General features: G+C 40.3%; 1 protein-coding gene across 1 annotated transcript in view; it reads right to left on the reverse strand.

Moving 5' to 3' along the window:
* SRBD1 (S1 RNA binding domain 1) overlaps positions 1 to 19,482 on the reverse strand; it is a 237,660-nt gene extending 218,178 nt beyond the window's left edge. Inside the window, exons 1-4 of the mRNA XM_020903216.2 lie at positions 19,413 to 19,482; positions 17,062 to 17,141; positions 16,099 to 16,273; positions 2,185 to 2,565 (exon numbers count right to left, since the gene is read on the reverse strand). Of these exons, the coding sequence (XP_020758875.2) occupies positions 2,185 to 2,565; positions 16,099 to 16,273; positions 17,062 to 17,141; positions 19,413 to 19,463 (687 nt within the window). The 5' untranslated portion in view covers positions 19,464 to 19,482. The remainder of the gene's footprint in view (positions 1 to 2,184; positions 2,566 to 16,098; positions 16,274 to 17,061; positions 17,142 to 19,412) is intronic.
* Positions 19,483 to 20,304: the final 822 nt, after the last annotated feature.

A 20,304-nucleotide genomic window follows, 5' to 3' on the forward strand; every position in this document is an offset into this window, starting at 1 on the left:
GGACAGGAAGTCCACATATATGACAAGATTTAAAAGTAATTCAAGGTTAGACAAGGATGACTGTACCTGGTTAAATTTTTTAAAAATCCAAACAAGTCAAGTCATACCTAAAGTTCCCCAGGCAATTTTCCTAAACCCATCTAGAAAATGCTGAGCTTACTAGTGGTCCTCAGGATGCTCAGCAAAGGTCTCAGCTGAGGCAACCACTTCTCCCAACTCACATGCAAAGGAGTGGCACATTCTGAGAACAGGAGTGTTTGAGCTGCCAAAAATCACTGTTAATATAAGGAGAAAAAATGTTTAGAACTGAAAGGAAAGACAAGCACATTCATACCACCCAGGTAATATGGTCAAAGGCCATAAAATAGTTCTAGACCTGAAAGCTTGCTTCCATTTGATAGTCAAACATCACATGGACATTCCTGCTACAGATTTACAGATGAAACTTTTACTCCTGGCTGCTCTTCTTCCGCCACTCACCCTTTGGCAGTTGGGGACCTGTTCTCACTGTACACTTTCCCTCCTCACTAGCTAAAACTAATGGTAAATGAATTGTGGGGCTGTCATCTCCTACCTTTTGTAAAGAAGTAGGGAAATCTGATCTGCCAAGAGAAAACAACAACTCAAACAGAGAGGGGGTGAAAAAGGGTGATCATGAAATCTGAAATAGAGAAAATCGAGAAAATGGCTTCTTCAAGTCCTCAGTTTTCCAATTTCTGGTTCAAGGCCTTAGGAGACTTGATCACACTTCATCCCTTGCATTCTTTGAAAGGCCCCTGCATCCTCTTTTCTGCTTAAGCTCATTAGAAGCAGGATTCTATTACTTGTAAACAACTGTCATAAGTAGGGTTATTTTCATTTCTTTCTTTTACACAGATTATGAGATATGGGTGTGAAGCAGAGTTTCATAGAATAACTAACCCTTGACTTCATTTTGCAAAACTTATTTCCATAGTTCAAGAGGCTTCCTGTGCTTTGAAACCTTCCCCCTCCTTCCTACTCAGGGTCAACCAGTAGAGGTAGATCTATGTCAACAGCAGAGATAGGCTGAAAAGTTAAGGAGAAGAGAAGGGAAGTGGGACTCACCCACCTGCCCCTGTAGGTCTGGGCTGGAACCAAGGGATCTGCATGTTAAGAAAGCCTTCAGGGTAAACCTGATGCAGGCTGTTTTAAATGTCTTTTTAAAACATTTCCTTGTAGGCCTAAGTGAAAAAAAGAAAAAGAAGGCATAGAAAGGAGCCTAATTATGCTGTTTCTCAATTTTGGACTGTTCAGGAATGAGAAGAAAGCGATAAGGCAACATTCTACTCCTTAATGAGTCACAGAGAAGAAAAATCATAATTAAACGTTACTGGCAATGTTCAACTAGTAGGTAATAGAAAAGGCAGCATGGGTAAAAAAGAAGTTCCTCCGAAGAGAAAGGTAACACACAGACGATTCCAGACTGAGAAGTGGTATTTCCCAGCAGAGGCACTGGGCTCTAGAGCAGCATTTCCCAGCAGAGGAAGGAGCACTTGTCAGAATCACCATGGGTCAGACAATAAGGAGGGAGGTGATCCCTAGCCACCCTGAGGGGTACTGCTATGATTAAGTCTGAAATGTTCACAGAGTGTGTGGGGGTGGACAAAACATTGAGAATCACTGCTTACTGAGTCACTCCTCAGGTATTCTCTACCATCCTCAAAGCTAGTCAAAGAAATGAAGAAATATGATCTCTCCTGTAGTAAGAAATAAAATTATGGGAGCCCAAGTTGGAATTCAGATGGAAATTTCCTTTAAGAAGTTACTAGGCCTGGTTCATAGTGTATTACAACATTACACTAAGAGTTAAGTAGATGTACTAACAGTCAATGACTTAATCACTTGCACTGCTTTTATGGGGAATTACTGTCCAAATACAAAGCAAAAAGTTACCAAGGAACTTAGGAGGGCCCAATCTGTTGAGGTGATCTGTCTATAGAATACATGTTCACTAGAACACCATGGAAAGAAATCTACTTTCCTGAGGTCACAGCTTTTAACTGAAGAATTAATGACAATAAGGTATAATACCAAACAATGTACCCAAGAGCCAAAGCCTACAGGAACCACTGGCAAAAGTGACAAGGGAACTCCCAGGCCTTCCCTCACCCCATCCCAGTCAAAAAGAATCAAACTGAAGTGACAGAATAAGGCTGTGCATACCTGTACTATGTCCCAGTTCATTTCCACATCCTCAATATTACTGGTATTTGCCGGAAACCTGACAGGCTGCCCCTGAGGACATGTTTCCGTCTTCATTTTCTTCAAAGGGGACTGACCACATGTAAAGTCGTCTTTGTTCTCCTCTTCCTTGCACCCACCTTCCCACATGGCGCTAGTGGACGGCATCTCTATGCTGTTACTTCTGCTCTCTAAGCTGCTGGCTTTGTTGGCTTCTTCATCAGTTTTCAGCTTTTTAGTCCTCCGAGCTGAAGGTAACTGAGCTGAATTTTTCCGTTTTGTCTTTGCTGTTTTCAGAGTCTGCCCAGTCTCCAATTTGTTTTTGTCTTCTAAATCAACATCAGCAATAGCGATAGAGTTATTCTAGCAAACCACAGAGAACACATGAGAATTAGAAGATTAAAAAAACCAATGGCCCTGGAATATTATTTAAAAATGAAAAGGCACAAATTATTCACATACACAGTAATTTGAAAGAATCTCAAGGTAATTGTTGAGTGGAGAGAAAAAGACTATCTCAAAAAATTACATACTGTACAGCTGTATTTATATAATACTCCTGGAAAAACTAATGGTTACTTGGGGGGGTCAGAGGTGGGGGTGGAAGTTGGGAGGGAGGTGGGTGTAGCTATAAAAGGTCAATACTAGGGATCCTTGTGGTGATGGAACTGTTCTGTGTGGTGGATACAAAGACCTACACATAGGGTAATACTGCATAGAACTAAACACAAATATACATATAATGCATACAAATGAATACAAATAAAACTGGAGAAATCTAAGTGAGATCACTGGGATTTTATCAATGTCAATATCTTGGTTGTGATATTTAACTATAGTTTTTCAAAATGTTACCATAGGGGGAAATTCGATAAAGGGTACATGATATCTTTCTGTATTATTTTTTACAACTGCATGTGAAATTACAATTATCTAGAAATAAAAGGTTTAATTTTTTTTAATGAGTAAAGGAAAGGTATACACCTGGCAGAAAAAAACAAGATTTAAAATCTGCAATCAAAAGTCAACCCTTTATGAGAGAAGAGTAACACAGGCTCATAAAGTTAAACAGGCTACACCTGCCACCCGCTTTGCTGAAAGAAAACATGGCAGGACAGCAGGGTAGTATCAGGCATTTTTTTTTTCATAGGAGCCTGCAGTGAGGTATATACAGGTGTCCAGGGGTTATTCTCTGGACCACCCACCTGCCGGGAGACAGCTCAGGAATGAAGCAATGACATCCAGCACTTGTTTTGACACTAGAGTGGGAAATAAAATACAGACCCTGCCCAGTGGAATTTTCAATTTCACAAGCTAGCCTGTTTTCAGTTACCTGAGTGATGCAGATGGCACAAACTCAAACAAAAGAACTGCTCCCAAATTAAATGTCAGTAAATATTCACTTTCCTCTCCTAGCAGATATTTTTTCCCAGAATCACTGACTACTGAAAATACTAGAAATTATAAACCATGCCCTCATCCTAACGCCCACCCATCACCACCTAACCTGGAAATTATATAGATTCAATAGCCCTCTCAGTATTGCATTTGTAACTGGAACAAAATGGGTAAGAACAGAGGTACAAAAATAGAATTTCCCCCGAAGTCCATAAGAGCTGATAATAACCTGATCAAATTAACTGACATAGCTAAAGAAGGAGTATGTCAATCATACGAGAGTTCTCAGCCCCAGAGGAACAGAAAAAGGAAATCTGTAAAAAGCAAGTATGATCAGCATTCTAAGTAATGCACAAAGAAGAGAAAAAGTCAGAAAACAGATTTTGATTAATTTGGTCCCAATGGTAAGACTGGCGTCTTGTGAGATGGATACATCAGACTACCTTAGATTTATGCAGTTAAAACATTCAGTTCTTAGTGTGACTAGCAGAGTACCTTGACCATATTAGGTATTCAATAAACCCAAAAAATTTATCTAATTCTCCTAATCTGAGCCCATGCTCATCAAGTAAATTTCTGATTATTATTTAATTCTCTACTTACTTCAACCTCCGATGAGAGACAGTGCTAGTCATAGGAATTTAACTCCTTGTGATGGTTATATCAAAACTACGCATTATTAAACCAGCACTCTGGTCTTATACAGGCTTCCGATAGCTCAGTTGGTAAAGAAGCCACCTGTAATGAAGGAGACCCCAGTTTGATCCCTGGGTTGGGAAGATCTGCTGGAGAAGGGAAAGGCTACCCACTCCAGTATTCTGGTCTGGAGAATTCCATGGACTGTATAGTCAATGGTGTAGCAAAGAGTCGGACACGACTGAGTGACTTTCACTGGTCTTGTACACTCTTACGAGCATGGCTAGTATAAAAACATCTGAGATAGAATGGTTCCTGAAATGCTGAAAAAATTCATGTTCCTGACTTAGAAACCCAGTTCTATGACTTACTATCTCTGGTCCATGAGCAAGTCACTTAACATCTCTTTCCTTGGCTTTCTCGTCTATAAAACCAAGATAATTACAGCACCTGATTCAACAGGTTGTAAAGATTAAGTAAAATCATACAAGTGGCGTGTTGAGCATATTGCCTAGCTAATGATAAGTAATCAAATATCTGCTGATACCACCATCATTATCATGACTACTACACCCAGACCAATTCCCAGGAGAGAGAAAAGGAAGTAGCTGAAGAAATAAAGAAAAAGGAAAATGACTTAAAGCGGGGGAGTTCAAAATAAGAGAAAAACCAACAATCATAAATCAGATACTTAACAGTATCTTCAAGTACTGGAATCTTCAAGTAAATTTTATAATGTTTATCAGTGTTGCTCACAGACACGAGACCCTTTCAAGAGATCTGCAGGTTTACAACTATTTTCATAATGTCAAGGCACAGTCAGGATGGCTGCTAACCAAAAGTCTACAAGCAATAAATGCTGGAGAGGGTGTGGAGAAAAGGGAACCCTCTTACACTGTTGGTGGGAATGCAAACTAGTACAGCCACTATGGAGAACAGTGTGGAGATTCCTTAAAAACCTGGAAATAGAACTGCCATATGACCCAGCAATCCCACTCCTGGGCATACACACTGAGGAAACCAGATCTGAAAGAGACATGTGCACCCCAATGTTTATCACAGCACTGTTTATAATAACCAGGACGTGGAAGCAACCTAGATGCCCACCAGCAGACGAATGGATAAGAAAGCTGTGGTACATATACACTATGGAATATTACTCAGCCACTAAAAAGAATACATTTGAATCAGTTCTAATTAGATGGATGAAACTGGAGCCTATTATACAGAGTGAAGTAAGTCAGAAAGATAACGACCCATACAGTATACTAACGCATATATATGGAATTTAAAAAGATGGTAATGATAACCCTATATGCAAAACAGAAAAAGAGAAACAAATGTACAGAACAGACTTTTGGACTCTGTGGGAGAAGGCGAGGGTGGGATGTTTAGAGAGAACAGCATCGAAACATGTGTATTATCTAGGGTGAAACAGATCACCAGCCCAGGTTGGATGCATGAGACAAATGCTCGGGGCTGGTGCACTGGGAAGACCCAGAGGAATCGGGTAGAGAGGGAGGTGGGAGGGGGGATGGGGATGGGGAATACATGTAACTCCATGGCTGATTCACGTTAATGTATGACAAAAACCACTACAATATTGTAAAGTAATTAGCCTCCAACTATTAAAATTTTAAAAAAAGAAAAAATAAAAAATAAGAGAAAATGCAAAAAAATAAAATAAAATCAGCACACTACAAAAAAAAATAATAATAATAATGTCAAGGCACTTGACATTTCACTAATGGTACAAGGGCAATGGAAGCAAAAACCTAGAGAGTGCACCAAGTTGTACTAATAATCACTGTTCCCTTCACTGTCACACACTTGCAATAAAACAACTGTTAGCTGCACTTAAGAATGAATCAGTATAAGTTATTAATTTTTAAAATTTCAATCCCTGAAAACACACCTTTTTTGTATTTATGCTCTGTACTGAAATGTACGTAAAGCACAAATGTTCACATAAGAACTTCTGATGCAGGCCAATGCATACTGATGTGCAGTGGTTGTCTCATAGTAAATCTGTGAACCAGTATTTTCCAAATGTTATTGTTTAGTTGCTAAGTCATATCCAACTCTTTGTAACCCCATGGACTGTAGCCTGCCAGGCTCCTCTGTCCATGAGATTTCCCAGGCAAAAATGCTGCAGTGGGTTGCTATTTCCTTCTCCACAGGATCTTCCCAATGTAGGCACTGAACCCGCATCTCCTGCACTGGCAGGCGGATTCTTTACCACTGAGCCACCAGGGAAGCCTCATCGTTTGCCTAATGACCAACGCATAATGTTACAAGATCATGCATGGGTAAAAGATCCATTCAAATAACACAGACCAACAGATTTCAATGTAATAAAATACAGGGTCGTTACAGGTTCCACAAAGTAACCTGTTAGAAAGTACCACTTACTGAGTTTGGATATAATATCAAACATCCACAATTATCTAAAAAGGCTATTAAACATCACTTACTTTTCCAAATATATACCTGTGTAGAGGCTGGGATTTCTTTTTATTTAAATTATCTTCTATCTTCTATACATCAGACATTAAGGATAATTGCAAAAATGTAAAACAACATCATTCTTTCCACTCATTTTTGATTGTTTTGAAAATATATACCTACTTTTCATTAAAACATGTTATTTGCATTAACATGAAATAGGTTTAATAATATTTTTTAATCAATTATTTTCTCATTTTTAATTTCTAATATGGTATATATTTACAGATATAAATCACATAAGCAAAAGTCCCTTGGGGTCCTTATTAAGTTCTAAGAGTGTAAAGAAATCCAATGACCAAAAATTTTGAGAAAAGGTGAATCCAAGCATGTCTAGATCAAAATACAGATCAAAACTATATGGCAATATTGCTCCATTTTTAAAGCTTCTAAGATTCTACAGCCTTCCCCAGTGACATACTCAAACTTAAAAAACCATGAAAATATTTTTCCTCCTTATATTTAATCTGAATCTTTGACAAACTGAATAATCACAGTACATTTTCTTTCACTTTCATGGGTTTTTTAATCACTCTTAACACTTCAAGTGGTAATTAGGTAGCCTATGACTAAACCCAAAACTCCAGGAAGAATCTGACCATTCTTCTTTATACTGTCTCTGAAAGTCATAAACTGTCTAAATCAAAAAAGTGATTCATTATCTTTACCAGTTGAATCAGTCAGTAGGCCTTGGCCTTGACTGCCTTATGTTGTACTGTGTGAGCTTGACAGCTAACTGGAAAGGAATATGGAGTCAAGGGAAGGATTCCTTAAAACTAGATGTAAAAGACCATTTTTATACTCAGAAGCGATTGAGGAGGAAAACCTGACAAGAGAAAAGAAAGGAGATGACAGAGGGAATAGAGACCATGCACAAGAGTGGATCAGATCATAAGCCCACGAGGCAAACCCATCCTTGGCAGGAGGAATGACACTTCCTCCATGGCAACAAGATAGAAGGTAAAAACAAATATGAGCAGATCATTATTTAATTGGTCATTATGATTCAACTGGTCTCAGCTTGGTCATGGGAAAATGACAAATATCACATATTCTCAAATAAATAAAAGGCAACGGCATCAGCTGAGTGAAAGAAGGGAAAGGAACTGAGAAAGTTTAAGGAAAGAGAAAAAAGTCAAAAATCAAACTTGCTGGAAAAAAAATAGTAACTCTACCAGGTATTTCTGATACAAATCAAGGGTCTGAGGTTATGAATCTAATATAAAACAAATCAGTTATAAATCTAATGTAAAACAAATCAAGTCACTGGTGAAGCTGTTTTCTGCTCAGTGCAGGCAGAAGCTATGGCTCACCTATTGCCTTGGCTTAAGTCAGCCATGTAGGGTCAAACAAAAAAAGGGTAAATAGTTTTACTATTTCCTATTCAATAAAAAGTGATTATGTAATCTAGGCTAGAGTAGGTAGGAAAAGAATAGGCTGATGGACTATGACAGAGCTCTAGAGTCAAAGGATTTAGGTAGTGGATTTCAACTCTGACTATACATAACAATACTATGACAAGCTTTAAAAAAGTAATACCACTGGTACCAAGCTCACGTCCAGAATTCTTCAGGAAAGGGGTCTAAGCATTGGCATTTTTTTTAAAGCTCCCTAGGCTGAGAATCCCTTAGAAGAAATGGAGTAGCCATCACAGTCAACAAAAGAGTCCAAAATGCAGTACTTGGATGCAATCTCAAAAACGACACAATGATCTCTCTTCGTTTCCAAGGCAAACCATTCAACATCACGGTAATCCAAGCCTATACCCCAACCAGTAATGCTGAAGAAGCTGAACTTGAACGGTTCTATGAAGACCTACAAGACCTTTTAGAACTAACACCCAAAAAAGATGTCCTTTTCATTATAGGGGACTGGAATGCAAAAGTAGGAAGTCAAGAAACGCCTAGAGTAACAGGCAAATTTGGCCTTGGAGTACGGAATGAGCAGGGCAAAGGCTAGCAGAGTTTTGTCAAGAGAATGCACTGGTCATAGCAAACACCCTCTTCCAACAACACAAGAGAAGAATCTACACATGGACATCACCAGATGGTCAACACCGAAATTAGATTGATTATGTTCTTTGCAGCCAAAGATGGACAAGCTCTATACAGTCAGCAAAAACAAGACCGGGAGCTGACTGTGGCTCAGATCATGAACTCCTTATTGCCAAATTCAGACTGAAATTGAAGAAAGTAGGAAAAACCACTAGACCATTCAGGTATGACCTAAGTCAAATCCCCTACGACTATACAGTAGAAGTGAGAAACAGATTTAAGGGACTAGATCTGACAGACAGAGAGCCTGATGAACTATGGACGGAGGTTCATGACACTGTACAGGAGACAGGGATCAAGACCATCCCCATGGAAAAGAAATGCAAAAAGGCAAAATGGTTGTCCGAGGAGGCCTTACAAAGAGCTGTGAAACAAAGAGAAGAGAAAAGCAAAGGAGAAAAGGAAAGATATTCCCATTTGAATGCAGAGTTCCAAAGAATAGTCAGGAGAGATAAGAAAGCCTTCCTCAGCAATCAATGCAAAGAAATAGAGGAAAACAACAGAATGGGAAAGACTAGAGATCTCTTCAAGAAATTTAGAGATACCAAGGGAACATTTCATGCAAAAATGGGCTCAATAAAGGACAGAAATGGTATGCACCTAACAGAAGCAGAAGATATTAAGAAGAGGTGGCAAGAATACACAGAAGAAATGTACAAAAAAGATCTTCACGACCCAGATAATCACGATGGTGTGATCTAGGTGTGATCACTCACCTAGAGCCAGACATCCTGGAATGTGAAGTCAAGTGGGCCTTAGGAAGCATCACTACCAACAAAGCTAGTGGAGGTGATGGAATTCCAGTTGAGCTATTTCAAATCCTGAAAGATGATGCTGTGAAAGTGCTGCACTCAATATGCCAGCAAATTTGGAAAACTCAGCAGTGGCCACAGGACTGGAAAAGATCAATTTTCATTCCAGTCCCTAAGAAAGGCAATCCCAAAGAATGCTCAAACTACCGCACAATTGCACTCATCTCACACGCTAGTAAACTAATGCTCAAAATTCTCCAAGCCAGGCTTCAGCAATACATGAACCATGAACTTCCAGATGTTCAAGCTGGTTTTAGAAAAGGCAGAGGAACCAGAGATCAAATTGCCAATATCCGCTGGATCATCGAAAAAGCAAGAGAGTTCCAGAAAAACACCTATTTCTGCTTTATTAACTACGCCAAAGCCTTCAACTGTGTGGATCACAATAAACTGTGGAAAATTCTGAAAGAGATGGGAATACCAGACCACCTGACCTGCCTCTTGAGAAACCTGTATGCAGGTCAAAAAGCAACAGTTAGAACTGAACATGGAACAATAGACTGGTTCCAAATAGGAAAAGGAGTATGTCAAGGCTGCATATTGTCACCCTGATTATTTAACTTATATGAGAAACGCTGGGCTAGATGAAGCACAAGCTGAAATCAAGATTGCCAGGAGAAAAATCAATAACTTCAAATATGCAGATGACACCACCCTTATGGCACAAAGTGAAGAGGAACTAAAAAGCCTCTCGATGAAAGTGAAAGAGGAGAGTGAAAAAGCTGGCTTAAAGCTTAACATTCAGAAAACTAAGATCACGGAGTCTGGTCCCATCACCTCATGGTGGGGAGGTGGGAGACAGATGGGGAGACAGTGGAAACAGTGTGACTTTATTTTTTGGCGCTCCAAAATCACTGCAGATGGTGACTGCAGCCATGAAATTAAAAAACGCTTACTCCACAGAAGGAAAGTTATGACCAACCTAGATAGCATATTAAAAAGCAGAGACATTACTTTGCCAACAAAGGTCTGTCTCATCAAGGCTATGGTTTTTCCAGTGGTCATATATGGATGTGAGAGTTGGACTGTGAAGAAAGCTGAGCACCAAAAAATGATGCTTTGGAACTATGGTGTTGGAGAAGACTCTTGAGAGTCCCTTGGACTGCAAGGAGATCCAACCAGTCCATCCTAAAGGAGATCAGTCCTGGGTGTTCATTGGAAGGACTGATGCTGAAGCCGAAACTCCAGTACTTTGGCCACCTCTTGAGAAGAACTGACTCATTGGAGAAGACCCTGATCCTGGGAGGGATTGGGGGCAGGAGGAGAAGAGGACAACAGAGGATGAGATGGCCGGATGGCATCACCGACTCGATGGGCATGGGTTTGGGTAGACTCCGGGAGTTGGTAATAGACAGGGAGGCCTGGCTTGCTGCGATTCATGGGGTTGCAAAGAGTCGGACACGACTGAGCGACTGAACTGACTGAACTGAACTGAGGCCAAGAACTGCTAAGAAGTTGTGAAGAAATGGCAAAATTGTTGTAGTGAAAGCATCTGAGCAAGTAGGGTGGTGAGACAGGAAACAGTGAGCTGATAGTACAAAAGTGAGATAGACACAACAGAAATGTCAGAGGTAGCACAGCTTCTGATCATGACAAGATTCAGGTTGAGATCATGAGAGGGGGAGTGAAGGCAGAGAAGAAAAAGTCACTGGAGGTGTGGAAGTTAAAGAACCAGGAACACAGGGTATTAAAATGCTCATCAAGTAGAGAGGAAAGCACTGAGAGAAATTACAGAAGATGGCAGAAAGAAAGATATGAAGCTGGAGCTAAATTCTTCAAATGAAGAGGAATGGCCGGTGGATTGGCAAATTATAGCAATATGGAGAGAAAGAGATTGAATAATGATGGATTTTGTCTATGATGCTTGCTAGCAACACATTTTGAAATTATTAAGAGACTACCAATTCTAGCTCCACCAAAAATAGGGTTTTCAATTATTTTGTTCAGTGGTGGTTACACCAAGGCAAGATGAAAAACCAATGAAATGAAATCTTCTAAAATGTTCCATGTGTTTTGACTGAGCTAGAAAACTAGCTCAATATCTCGAGAGGGTTCCCATGTGAATTATCTCTTTCCCGTCAAAAAAAATATACATACATCAAGCATAATGGAAAGGATCAAGAAGTCGCCATGACAAGGGTTCTTAAGTTGTACGCTCTTAAACTTTAAAACTTAGAGGATGGGCATGTGCACGTGTTCCTGAAGAGAAAGTTCATAACTATAATCAAATTCTCAAAGGGTTAGTGATCCCAAAACAAAGAACCACGCAACTAAGATATACTTCCTAATTAGACAGTCAGGCTACTTTTAAGTGCAGCTGCTGCTGCTGCTGCTGCTGCTGCTAAGTCACTTCAGTCGTGTCCGACTCTGTGCAACCCCATAGATGGCAGCCTACCAGGCTCCCCCATCCCTGGGATTCTCCAGGCAAGAACACTGGAGTGGATTGCCATTTCCTTCTCCATTGCGTGAAAGTGAAAAGTGAAACTGAAGTCGCTCAGTTGTGTCCAACTTGTAGCTACCCAATGGACTGCAGTCTACCAGGCTCCTCCATCCATGGGATTGTCCAGGCAAGAGTACTGGAGTGGGCTGCCATCACCTTCTCTGTTAAGTGCATCTATGCCACCCTTAATAAAAAACCTCCAAACTCTGCTAACAAGTCAATACTTTCTTCAGTTCAATTCAGTTCAGTTGCTCAGTCGGGTCTGACTTTTTGCGACCCCATGGACTGCAACACGCCAGGCCTCCCTGTCCATCACTAACACCTGGAGTTTACTCAAACACATGTCTATTGAGTCAGGGATGCCATCCAACCATCTCATCCTTTGTCTTACCCTTCTCCTCCTGCCTTCAATCTTTCCCAGCATTAGGGTGTTTTCAAGAGAGTCAGATCTTCACATTAGATGGCCAAAGTACTGGAGTTTCAGCTTCAGCATCAGCCCTTCCAATGAATATTTAGTACTGATTTCCTTTAGGATGGACTGGTTGGATCTCCTTGCAGTCCAAGGGACTCTCAAGAGTCTTCAACACCACAGTTCAAAAGCATCAATTCTTTGGCGCTCACCTTTCTTTATAGTCCAACTCTCACATCCATATACGACTACTGGAAAAACCATAGTTTTGACAAGATGGACCTTTGTTGGAAAAGTAATGTCTCTACTTTTTAATAAGCTGTCTGGGTTGGTCACTACTTTTCTTCCAAGAAGCAAGCGTCTTTTAATTTCATGGCTGCAGTCACCATCTGCAGTGATTTTGGAGCCCCCCAAAATAAAGTCTCTCACTGTTTCCATTGTTTCTCCATTTGTTTGCCACGAAGTGATGGGCCCAGATGCCATGATCTTAGTTTTCTGAATGTTGAGTTTTAAGCCAACTTTTTCACTCTCCTCTTTCACTTTCATCAAGAGGATCTTTAGTTCTTCTTTGCTTTTTGCCATAATGTGGGTGGTGTCATCTGCATATCTGAGGTTATTGATATTTCTCCCAGCAATCTTGATTCCAATGTGTGCTTCATCCAGTCCAGCATTTCTCATGATGTACTCTGCATATAAGTTAAATAATCAGGGTGACAATATGCAGCCTTGACATACTCCTTTTCCTATTTGGAACCAGTCTACTGTTCCATGTCCAGTTCTAACTGTTGCTTCCTGACCTGCATACAGGTTTCTCAGGAGGTGGGTCAGGTGGTCTGGTATTCCCATCTCTTTCAGAATTCTCCACAGTTTATTGTGATCCACACAGTCAAAGGTTTTGGCATAGTCAATAAAGCAGAAATAGATGTTTTTCTGGAACTCTCTTGCTTTTTTGATGATCCAACAGATGTTGGCAATTTGAGCTCTGGTTCCTCTGCCTTTTCTAAATCCAGCCTGAAAGTCGGAAGTTCACGGTTCATATACTGTTGACACCTGGCTTGGAGAATTTTGAGCATTAGTTTACTAGTGTGTGAGATGAGTGCAACTGTGCAGTAGTTCAAAAATTCTTTGGCACTGCCTTTCTTTGGGATTGCAATGAAGACTGTCCTTTTTTAGTTGTGGCCACTGCTGAGTTTTCCAAATTTGCTGGCATATTGAGTGCAGCACTTTCACAGCATCATCTTTTAGGATTTGAAATAGCTCAACTGGAATTCCATCACCTCCACTAGCTTTGTTTGTAGTGATGCTTCCTAAGGCCCACTTGATTTCACATTCCAGGGTGTCTGGCTCTAGGTGAGTGATCACACCTAGATCACACCATCATGATTATCTGGGTCATGAAGATCTTTTTCATATAGTTCTTCTGTGTATTCTTGCCATCTCTTATTAATATCTTCTGCTTTTGTTAGGTCCATACCATTTCTGTCCTTTATTGTGCCCATCTATGCATGAAAAGTACCCTTTGTATCCTCTAATTTTCCTGAAGAGATCTCGTCTTTCCCATTCTATTGTTTTCCTCTATTTCTTTGCATTGATCACTGAGGAAGGCTTTCTTATCTCTCTTTGCTATTCTTTAAAATTCTGCATTCAAATGGGTATATCTTTCCTTTTCTCCTTTACCTTTCACTTCTCTTCTTTATATAGCTGTTTGTAAGGCCTGGTCAGACAACCATTTTGCCTTTTTCCATTTCTTTTTCTTGGGGATGGTCTTAATCACTGCCTCCTGTACAATGTCACAAACCTCCGTCCATAGTTCATCAGGCACTCTGTCTATCAGATCTAATCCCTTGAATCTATTTGTCACTTCCATTGTATAGTCATAAGGGATTTGATTTAGGTCAGACCTGAATGGTCCAATGGTTTTCCCCACTTTCTTCAATTTAAGTCTGATTTTGGCAATAAGGAACTCATGATCTGAGCCACAGTCAGCTCCCAGTCTTGTTTTTGCTGACTGGATAGAAGCATCTCCATCTTTGGCTGCTAAGAACATAATCAATCTGATTTCGGTATTGACCATCTGGTGATGCCCATGTGTACAGTCTTCTCTTGTGTTGTTGGAAGAGGGTGTTTGCTATGACCAGTGCGTTCTCTTGGCAGAACTCTGTTAGCCTTTGCCCTGCTTCATTGTATACTCCAAAGCCAAATTTGCCTGTTACTTCAGGTGTTTCTCGACTTCCTACTTTTGCATTCCAGTCCCCTGTAACAAAAAGGACATCTTTTTTGGGTGTTAGCTCTCGAAGGTCTTGTAGGTTTTCATAGAACTGTTCAACTTTAACTTCTTCAGCATTATTGTTCAGGGTATAGACTTGGATTACTGTGATAACTGAATGGTTTGCCTTGGAAACGAACAGAGGTCATTCTGTTGTTTTTGAGATTGCATCCAAGTACTGCATTTTGGACTCTTCTGTTAACTATCATGGCTACTCCATTTCTTCTAAGGGATTCTTGCACACAGTAAGTATAATGGTCATCTAAGTTAAATTCACCTATTCCAGTCCATTTTAGTTCCCTGATTCCTAAAATGTCGATGATCACTCTTGCCATCTCCTGTTTGACCACTTCCAATTTGCCTTGATTCATGGACCTAACATTCCAGGTTTCCATGCAATGTTGCTCTTTATAGCACTGGACTTTACTTCCATCAACAGTCACATCCACAGCTGGGTGTTGTTTTTGCTTTGGCTCTGACTCTTCATTCTTTCTGGAGTTAGTTCTCCATCAATCTCCAGTAGTATACTGGGCACCTACCGACCAGGGAAGTTTATCTTTCAGTGTCCTGTCTTTTCACCTTTTCATTCTGTTCATGGGGGTTCTCAAGGCAAGAATACTGAAGTGCTTTGCCATTCCCTTCTCCAGTGGACCACATTTTGTCAGAACTCTCCACCATGAACCATCTGTCACAGGTAGCCCTACACAGCATTGCTCATAGTTTCATTGAGTTAGACAAGGCTGTGGTCCATGTGATCAGATTGGTTAGTTTTCTGTGATTGTAGTTTCCTAGCTATAGTTAAAACCTACTCACCTACCCACTAAAAGTGTGTTAGTGAAAAGTTGTCTGTAAAGATGCAGAAACAGAGGTACTGGCTGATAGGAGAAAAGATCAATTCAAAAGCCTGATTCAAGGGCACAGCAATGTAATGTAATGTAATGTAATGTAATGTAAGGTGCAATGTAATGTCCCCTCTATACACAATAAATGAGTCCCTCAGAAGTCAGGCATCCACTGCATATTAAAAAGAGTTATTCTTTTAATTGAACTAGGGAAGCTGTTATTTTAAGGGATACCATAGGGAATGATACTGCAACAGAGCCTGTAATTTATTGTTGCTGGTGTCTTTTAATTCAGACTGGTGCAGATACAGTGTTTGCTTATGGCAAAACAAACATATGTGCCAGGTGATAAATATTCTTCTTCCTCCAACGTGATAGATCTGATGGTAAATACTATTAAGACCCCTGGCAGAGGACACCATTGATCTGCAGTTTCTGCCATGTACCTGGTTTTCCTAGTCCACATAAGGAGAATGTAGCATCACTAATTAAGAAGACACTGCAGGGTTCCCTCTATCCAGCTGAAGTACCTACCAGCTCCTCCTTGACAGCCATGTCTTCTGAGCCATCACTGATCTGCAGCGTGTTCTTCACTCGTGGTACTCTCTTTGGTTTGGATACCTTGGAAACAGGTGGCTTACGGTTTCTGGGTACTTTCTTTTGGGGTTCCCATGCACTGTCCTCCTTATCATCTTCAGAGGCAGATGATCTAGGAGTAAAACGACAGAAAAATTTTCAGGAAATGGAAGCCAAATGCTAAACGTTTCTGAAAAACAGACATATGTTTCTTGAAAAAAAAAAAGAATAAAGTAGGTGTCTAAAATAAAATGTAGTGATGTGAATACAGACTATGAACTGAAACAAGAAATTTGACCAGAAATACCCTCCAATACACTGTAAATCACAGGTCTCCCTTCATTTTCCTCTTACCCAACCAATATACACAACCATATACTCAAGACATAGGAAATCATTTATTACCTTAAGTAGTAAATAGTAAATGGGTCATATCACACCACAGTCATGGTGAGGTTATTCATTTTTAAACAATATCTAAAGACATTTTTGATTGTCACTACTTAGGTGGGGGAGGGGGAATATAACCAACTAATGGGTAGCAGGGATGCTGCTAAAGGTCCTACAAAGACAGTTCTCATATCAAAGAATTATCTGGTCAATAGTGCTGAAGTTGAGAAACTGTGCTCTAAAGCAACATAAAAAACTCCCATACTCTCATGGATTGTATGTTCTAATGTAAATATATTATATACTTAGTTGATCACTTTCTCCTTGTTCAACAGTTTATCACTAACACCTAAACAGAGCCTCGAACACAGCTCTGTTCAATGAATACAGTGAGTTCAATAGATATTTGTTGCATGAATGAATGAAAAACACAAAGCCTTCTTCAAAAAAAATGACTTCTGAAGTTAGTAAATGACAGAATGCATATCCCTAAAATCATTTTCCCACACCATATAAAGCAAGTATGCTTACAACTCAGAGAAGGAAGAGAGTTCATCTTTGGATATCACAGTCTGGACCTTTGCTTTTGCTCTTCTTGGCAATGATGACATCTGAAAGAAGAAATAAAACATGAAATCACCATGATTTAAATCACTTGAATGACTGATAACTTAATTTGTCTACAAAATGATGTGCCATTGAAAACTAACACTCCAATAGCTCTTCTGCTAGAAAATGCCATAGGAGGGAAAATATGACAATCATTCACAAGCCTGAACACTTGTTTTCCCTTCTATGGCTGCCAATTATAACGGCAGCTAACAGCCTTCCAATAACTTCAAAAGCCTGGTGAGTGTGGGCCATCTTTGGAAAAATGTAAGTCCTATAGGGTGAGAACTCTTAATTTTTTTTTTCAGAATTATAGGCTAGCATATACTCGAAGTATTACTGATAATCTAGCAGACAGCAAATAATAAAGTACTTTATTAAACAATATCTCAAAGACAAGAAATGTCTTCCCTCTTCTTAAGAGTACAGTTGATGCCGATCTACAAAGCTGACAGTCAATTACATGATGCTGATTGACTAAGCAGCCAGGTTGTTCTTAAAACAAAGTAATCTAGTCCCTTATTATAAAATTTCACAATACTTAAGTAGGATAATAAATCACAAATGCCACTAGAAAGTATTCCCCAAATTCAAAGGCCCACCTCTAAATTTAAAAAAAAAAAAAAAAGTCAAACAGCCAGAGATGTCATAAAATCTACAAATTTGCTTTAGCTGATAAATTTTACTACCTGAAGAATGTTATGTCAAACCTAAAAACTACATTGGACTCTAACATGCTTGTAAACCTTTCAACAAGTTCCTAAACCAAGCCTACATCATAATGCCTCTGTTCTAATTTCTGCTGGGAGAAGGAACACCTCCCAGAAATAACAAAGGGGTTGTCACAAAAAAGGGAACAAGTCCTCCTGGCAGCTATCCCTCAACTCAGTCCAGTGGATGCAGAAATACCGGACAGGAAAGCACCTAGAGGGAACCAGGAGAACAAAAAGAAGTAGACAGAAAATTCTTCCATCTTCTCCTTCACCCCCTTTTTGGAATTTTATGTTTCTCAAGGCCATCATTCCTTAAACAAGTGTTTCTTGATACTGATTATGAAGGAATGGATAACTTGTGATTTCTGTGTTGAATGTATTGTACCACAATAACACAGAAACAGAGGAAGTCAGCATATGATACGGTGGCATTTCAAACCAGGACAGAAATGAATTATTCAATAAGTGGTATTACGACAACCAGCTATCCTCTGCAGGAAAACAAGTGTTTAATTCTTGCTTCCACACCATGAATTAAAAATACATTCCACACTGATGATGTAAATGTACCAAATTTAAAAAAAAATCTACAGTGCTACAAGAAGTAAAGAAGACTATTTTCATAACTTTGAGTGGAGGTGGAGAATAAACCTTTTTCTAGGCATGACTCAAAATTCCAAAAGCCTAAAAGATTAGCAGATTTTACTATGTAAAAATTAAACCCCCAAGTCAGCAGTGGGAGCATTTCAGAAGCAAACCAATTTTCTCTGCAGTATCCTCCAAAAAAAGGACAGGACACAGTATCTGATACCTCAAAACTAAGGGTAAAGAGAGTAAGAGCTGAGTGTATGCTGTCCGAGGCAAAGGAATGTCTCTACAAGCTCTACTCTGCTTCATGAAATTAACAAACGCCCTAGAAAAAAGTCTGGAGGTTTCTTCTCCTGAGAAGGAAAAACAGAGTCTCTAAACTAGGTACAGCTGTGGGCAGGGGAACCATACAGAGATTCCCGGTCCCCTTCTCCCACTGTGCTCCCAAAAAAGCTGCCAGGCAGATTCCTACCATCTAGGGAGGAGCAAGTAAAGATTCTTCCTTGTGAATCTGACCCGCCCAAGAATAAAAAGCTAAAGATACTAAGCTCCCCACAAACAACTCAACCAGATCAGTATGCCCCCAGGCACAGAGCTGAGGATGCAGCGGATTCTGCCCGGGACATGATCTGATAGTGAAAAGGGCGCTCTCTCCCACCTCCGTTCATTTGAGGTATGAAAACAATCTAGGTCTACCCGGGCTTTCCCACAACTGCGCTTATGTACTAGGTGCTGCAATTTAACTGAGAAAACGCGCCAGGAGACACGCAACAGCTAGGAGGGGTTTTCCGAGGGGGTAGGGTGTGGGATACTGCAGACAGTAATATGTAATGAAACTCCTCACTTTAAAAACGGATGCTATTCCCCCAGTGAGGCCTCAGAAGTTTTTTAACAGTCCCAAAAATATTGGAGCCTGGGCACCTGGCTCCAGTGAGCCCACAGGAAGCCCGCGAAGGCGGACGTTCGGCTCACCTTCCCGCCCGGCGTGTCAGAAGGTCCGTGATTCTGTGTGCTAGACAACATCTTCCGGTTCCCGCCGGAAGTTTTTCAAACACCGGAAGTCCCGCCTGGCTCCCCCCGGACTCGCCGCTTAGGTGCTCATCTCCCAGAGTGGGGTGGAGCCACGCTGAACGGAGGCGGGGCTAGAACGAGGATCTCGTAGAAGCTCTGGGGTGGGACCCCTTCCAGGACTGAGGGCGGAGCTCCATTTACCCGGACCGGTCGGAGGTGGGCCCTAAGGTGTTTGCAAAGGCCGATACACCTCCCTGTTTTTCTTATTTTTCCTTCTCTTAATCCGCTTTGTTTTTATTTTCTTCTCTCCTCTTTTAAATTTTTTCAATAATGTTTCTGTTTATTGCATTATTTGTAATTTGCAATGGAAAAATAAAAAACAATCAAGCTTCAGTCTTTCTAACATAAACGTTAAATATTGGTAATTAACTTTCCAAAGGGTGTTTCTTAAAACCCGAGATAAGGGTTTGCTTTAGGCCTAGGGGCTTATCCAAATTTTCCCTCTTCTGATAAGTCCTCAAAGGTCCGTCTTTGCCACCAAAGGGTCGTCATGTCAAAGCCATTGTTTTTCTAGTAGTCATGTAAGGATGTGAGAGTTGGACTGTAAACAAAGCTGTGTGCCAAAGAATTGATGCTTTTGAACTGTGGTGTTGGAGGAGACTCTTGAGAGTCCCTTGGACTGCGAGGAGATCAAACCAGTCCATCCTAAAGGAAGTCAGCCCTGAATATTCATCGGAAGGACTGATGCTGAAGCTGAAACTCCAATACTTTGGACACCTGATGCGAAGAACTAACTTATTTGAAAACACTCTGATTCTGGGGAAGATTGAAGGCGGGAGGAGAAGGGGACTAC

The sequence above is a fragment of the Odocoileus virginianus genome, chromosome 2, assembly GCF_023699985.2.
Source record: "Odocoileus virginianus isolate 20LAN1187 ecotype Illinois chromosome 2, Ovbor_1.2, whole genome shotgun sequence".
Classification (NCBI taxonomy): Eukaryota; Metazoa; Chordata; class Mammalia; order Artiodactyla; family Cervidae; genus Odocoileus; species Odocoileus virginianus.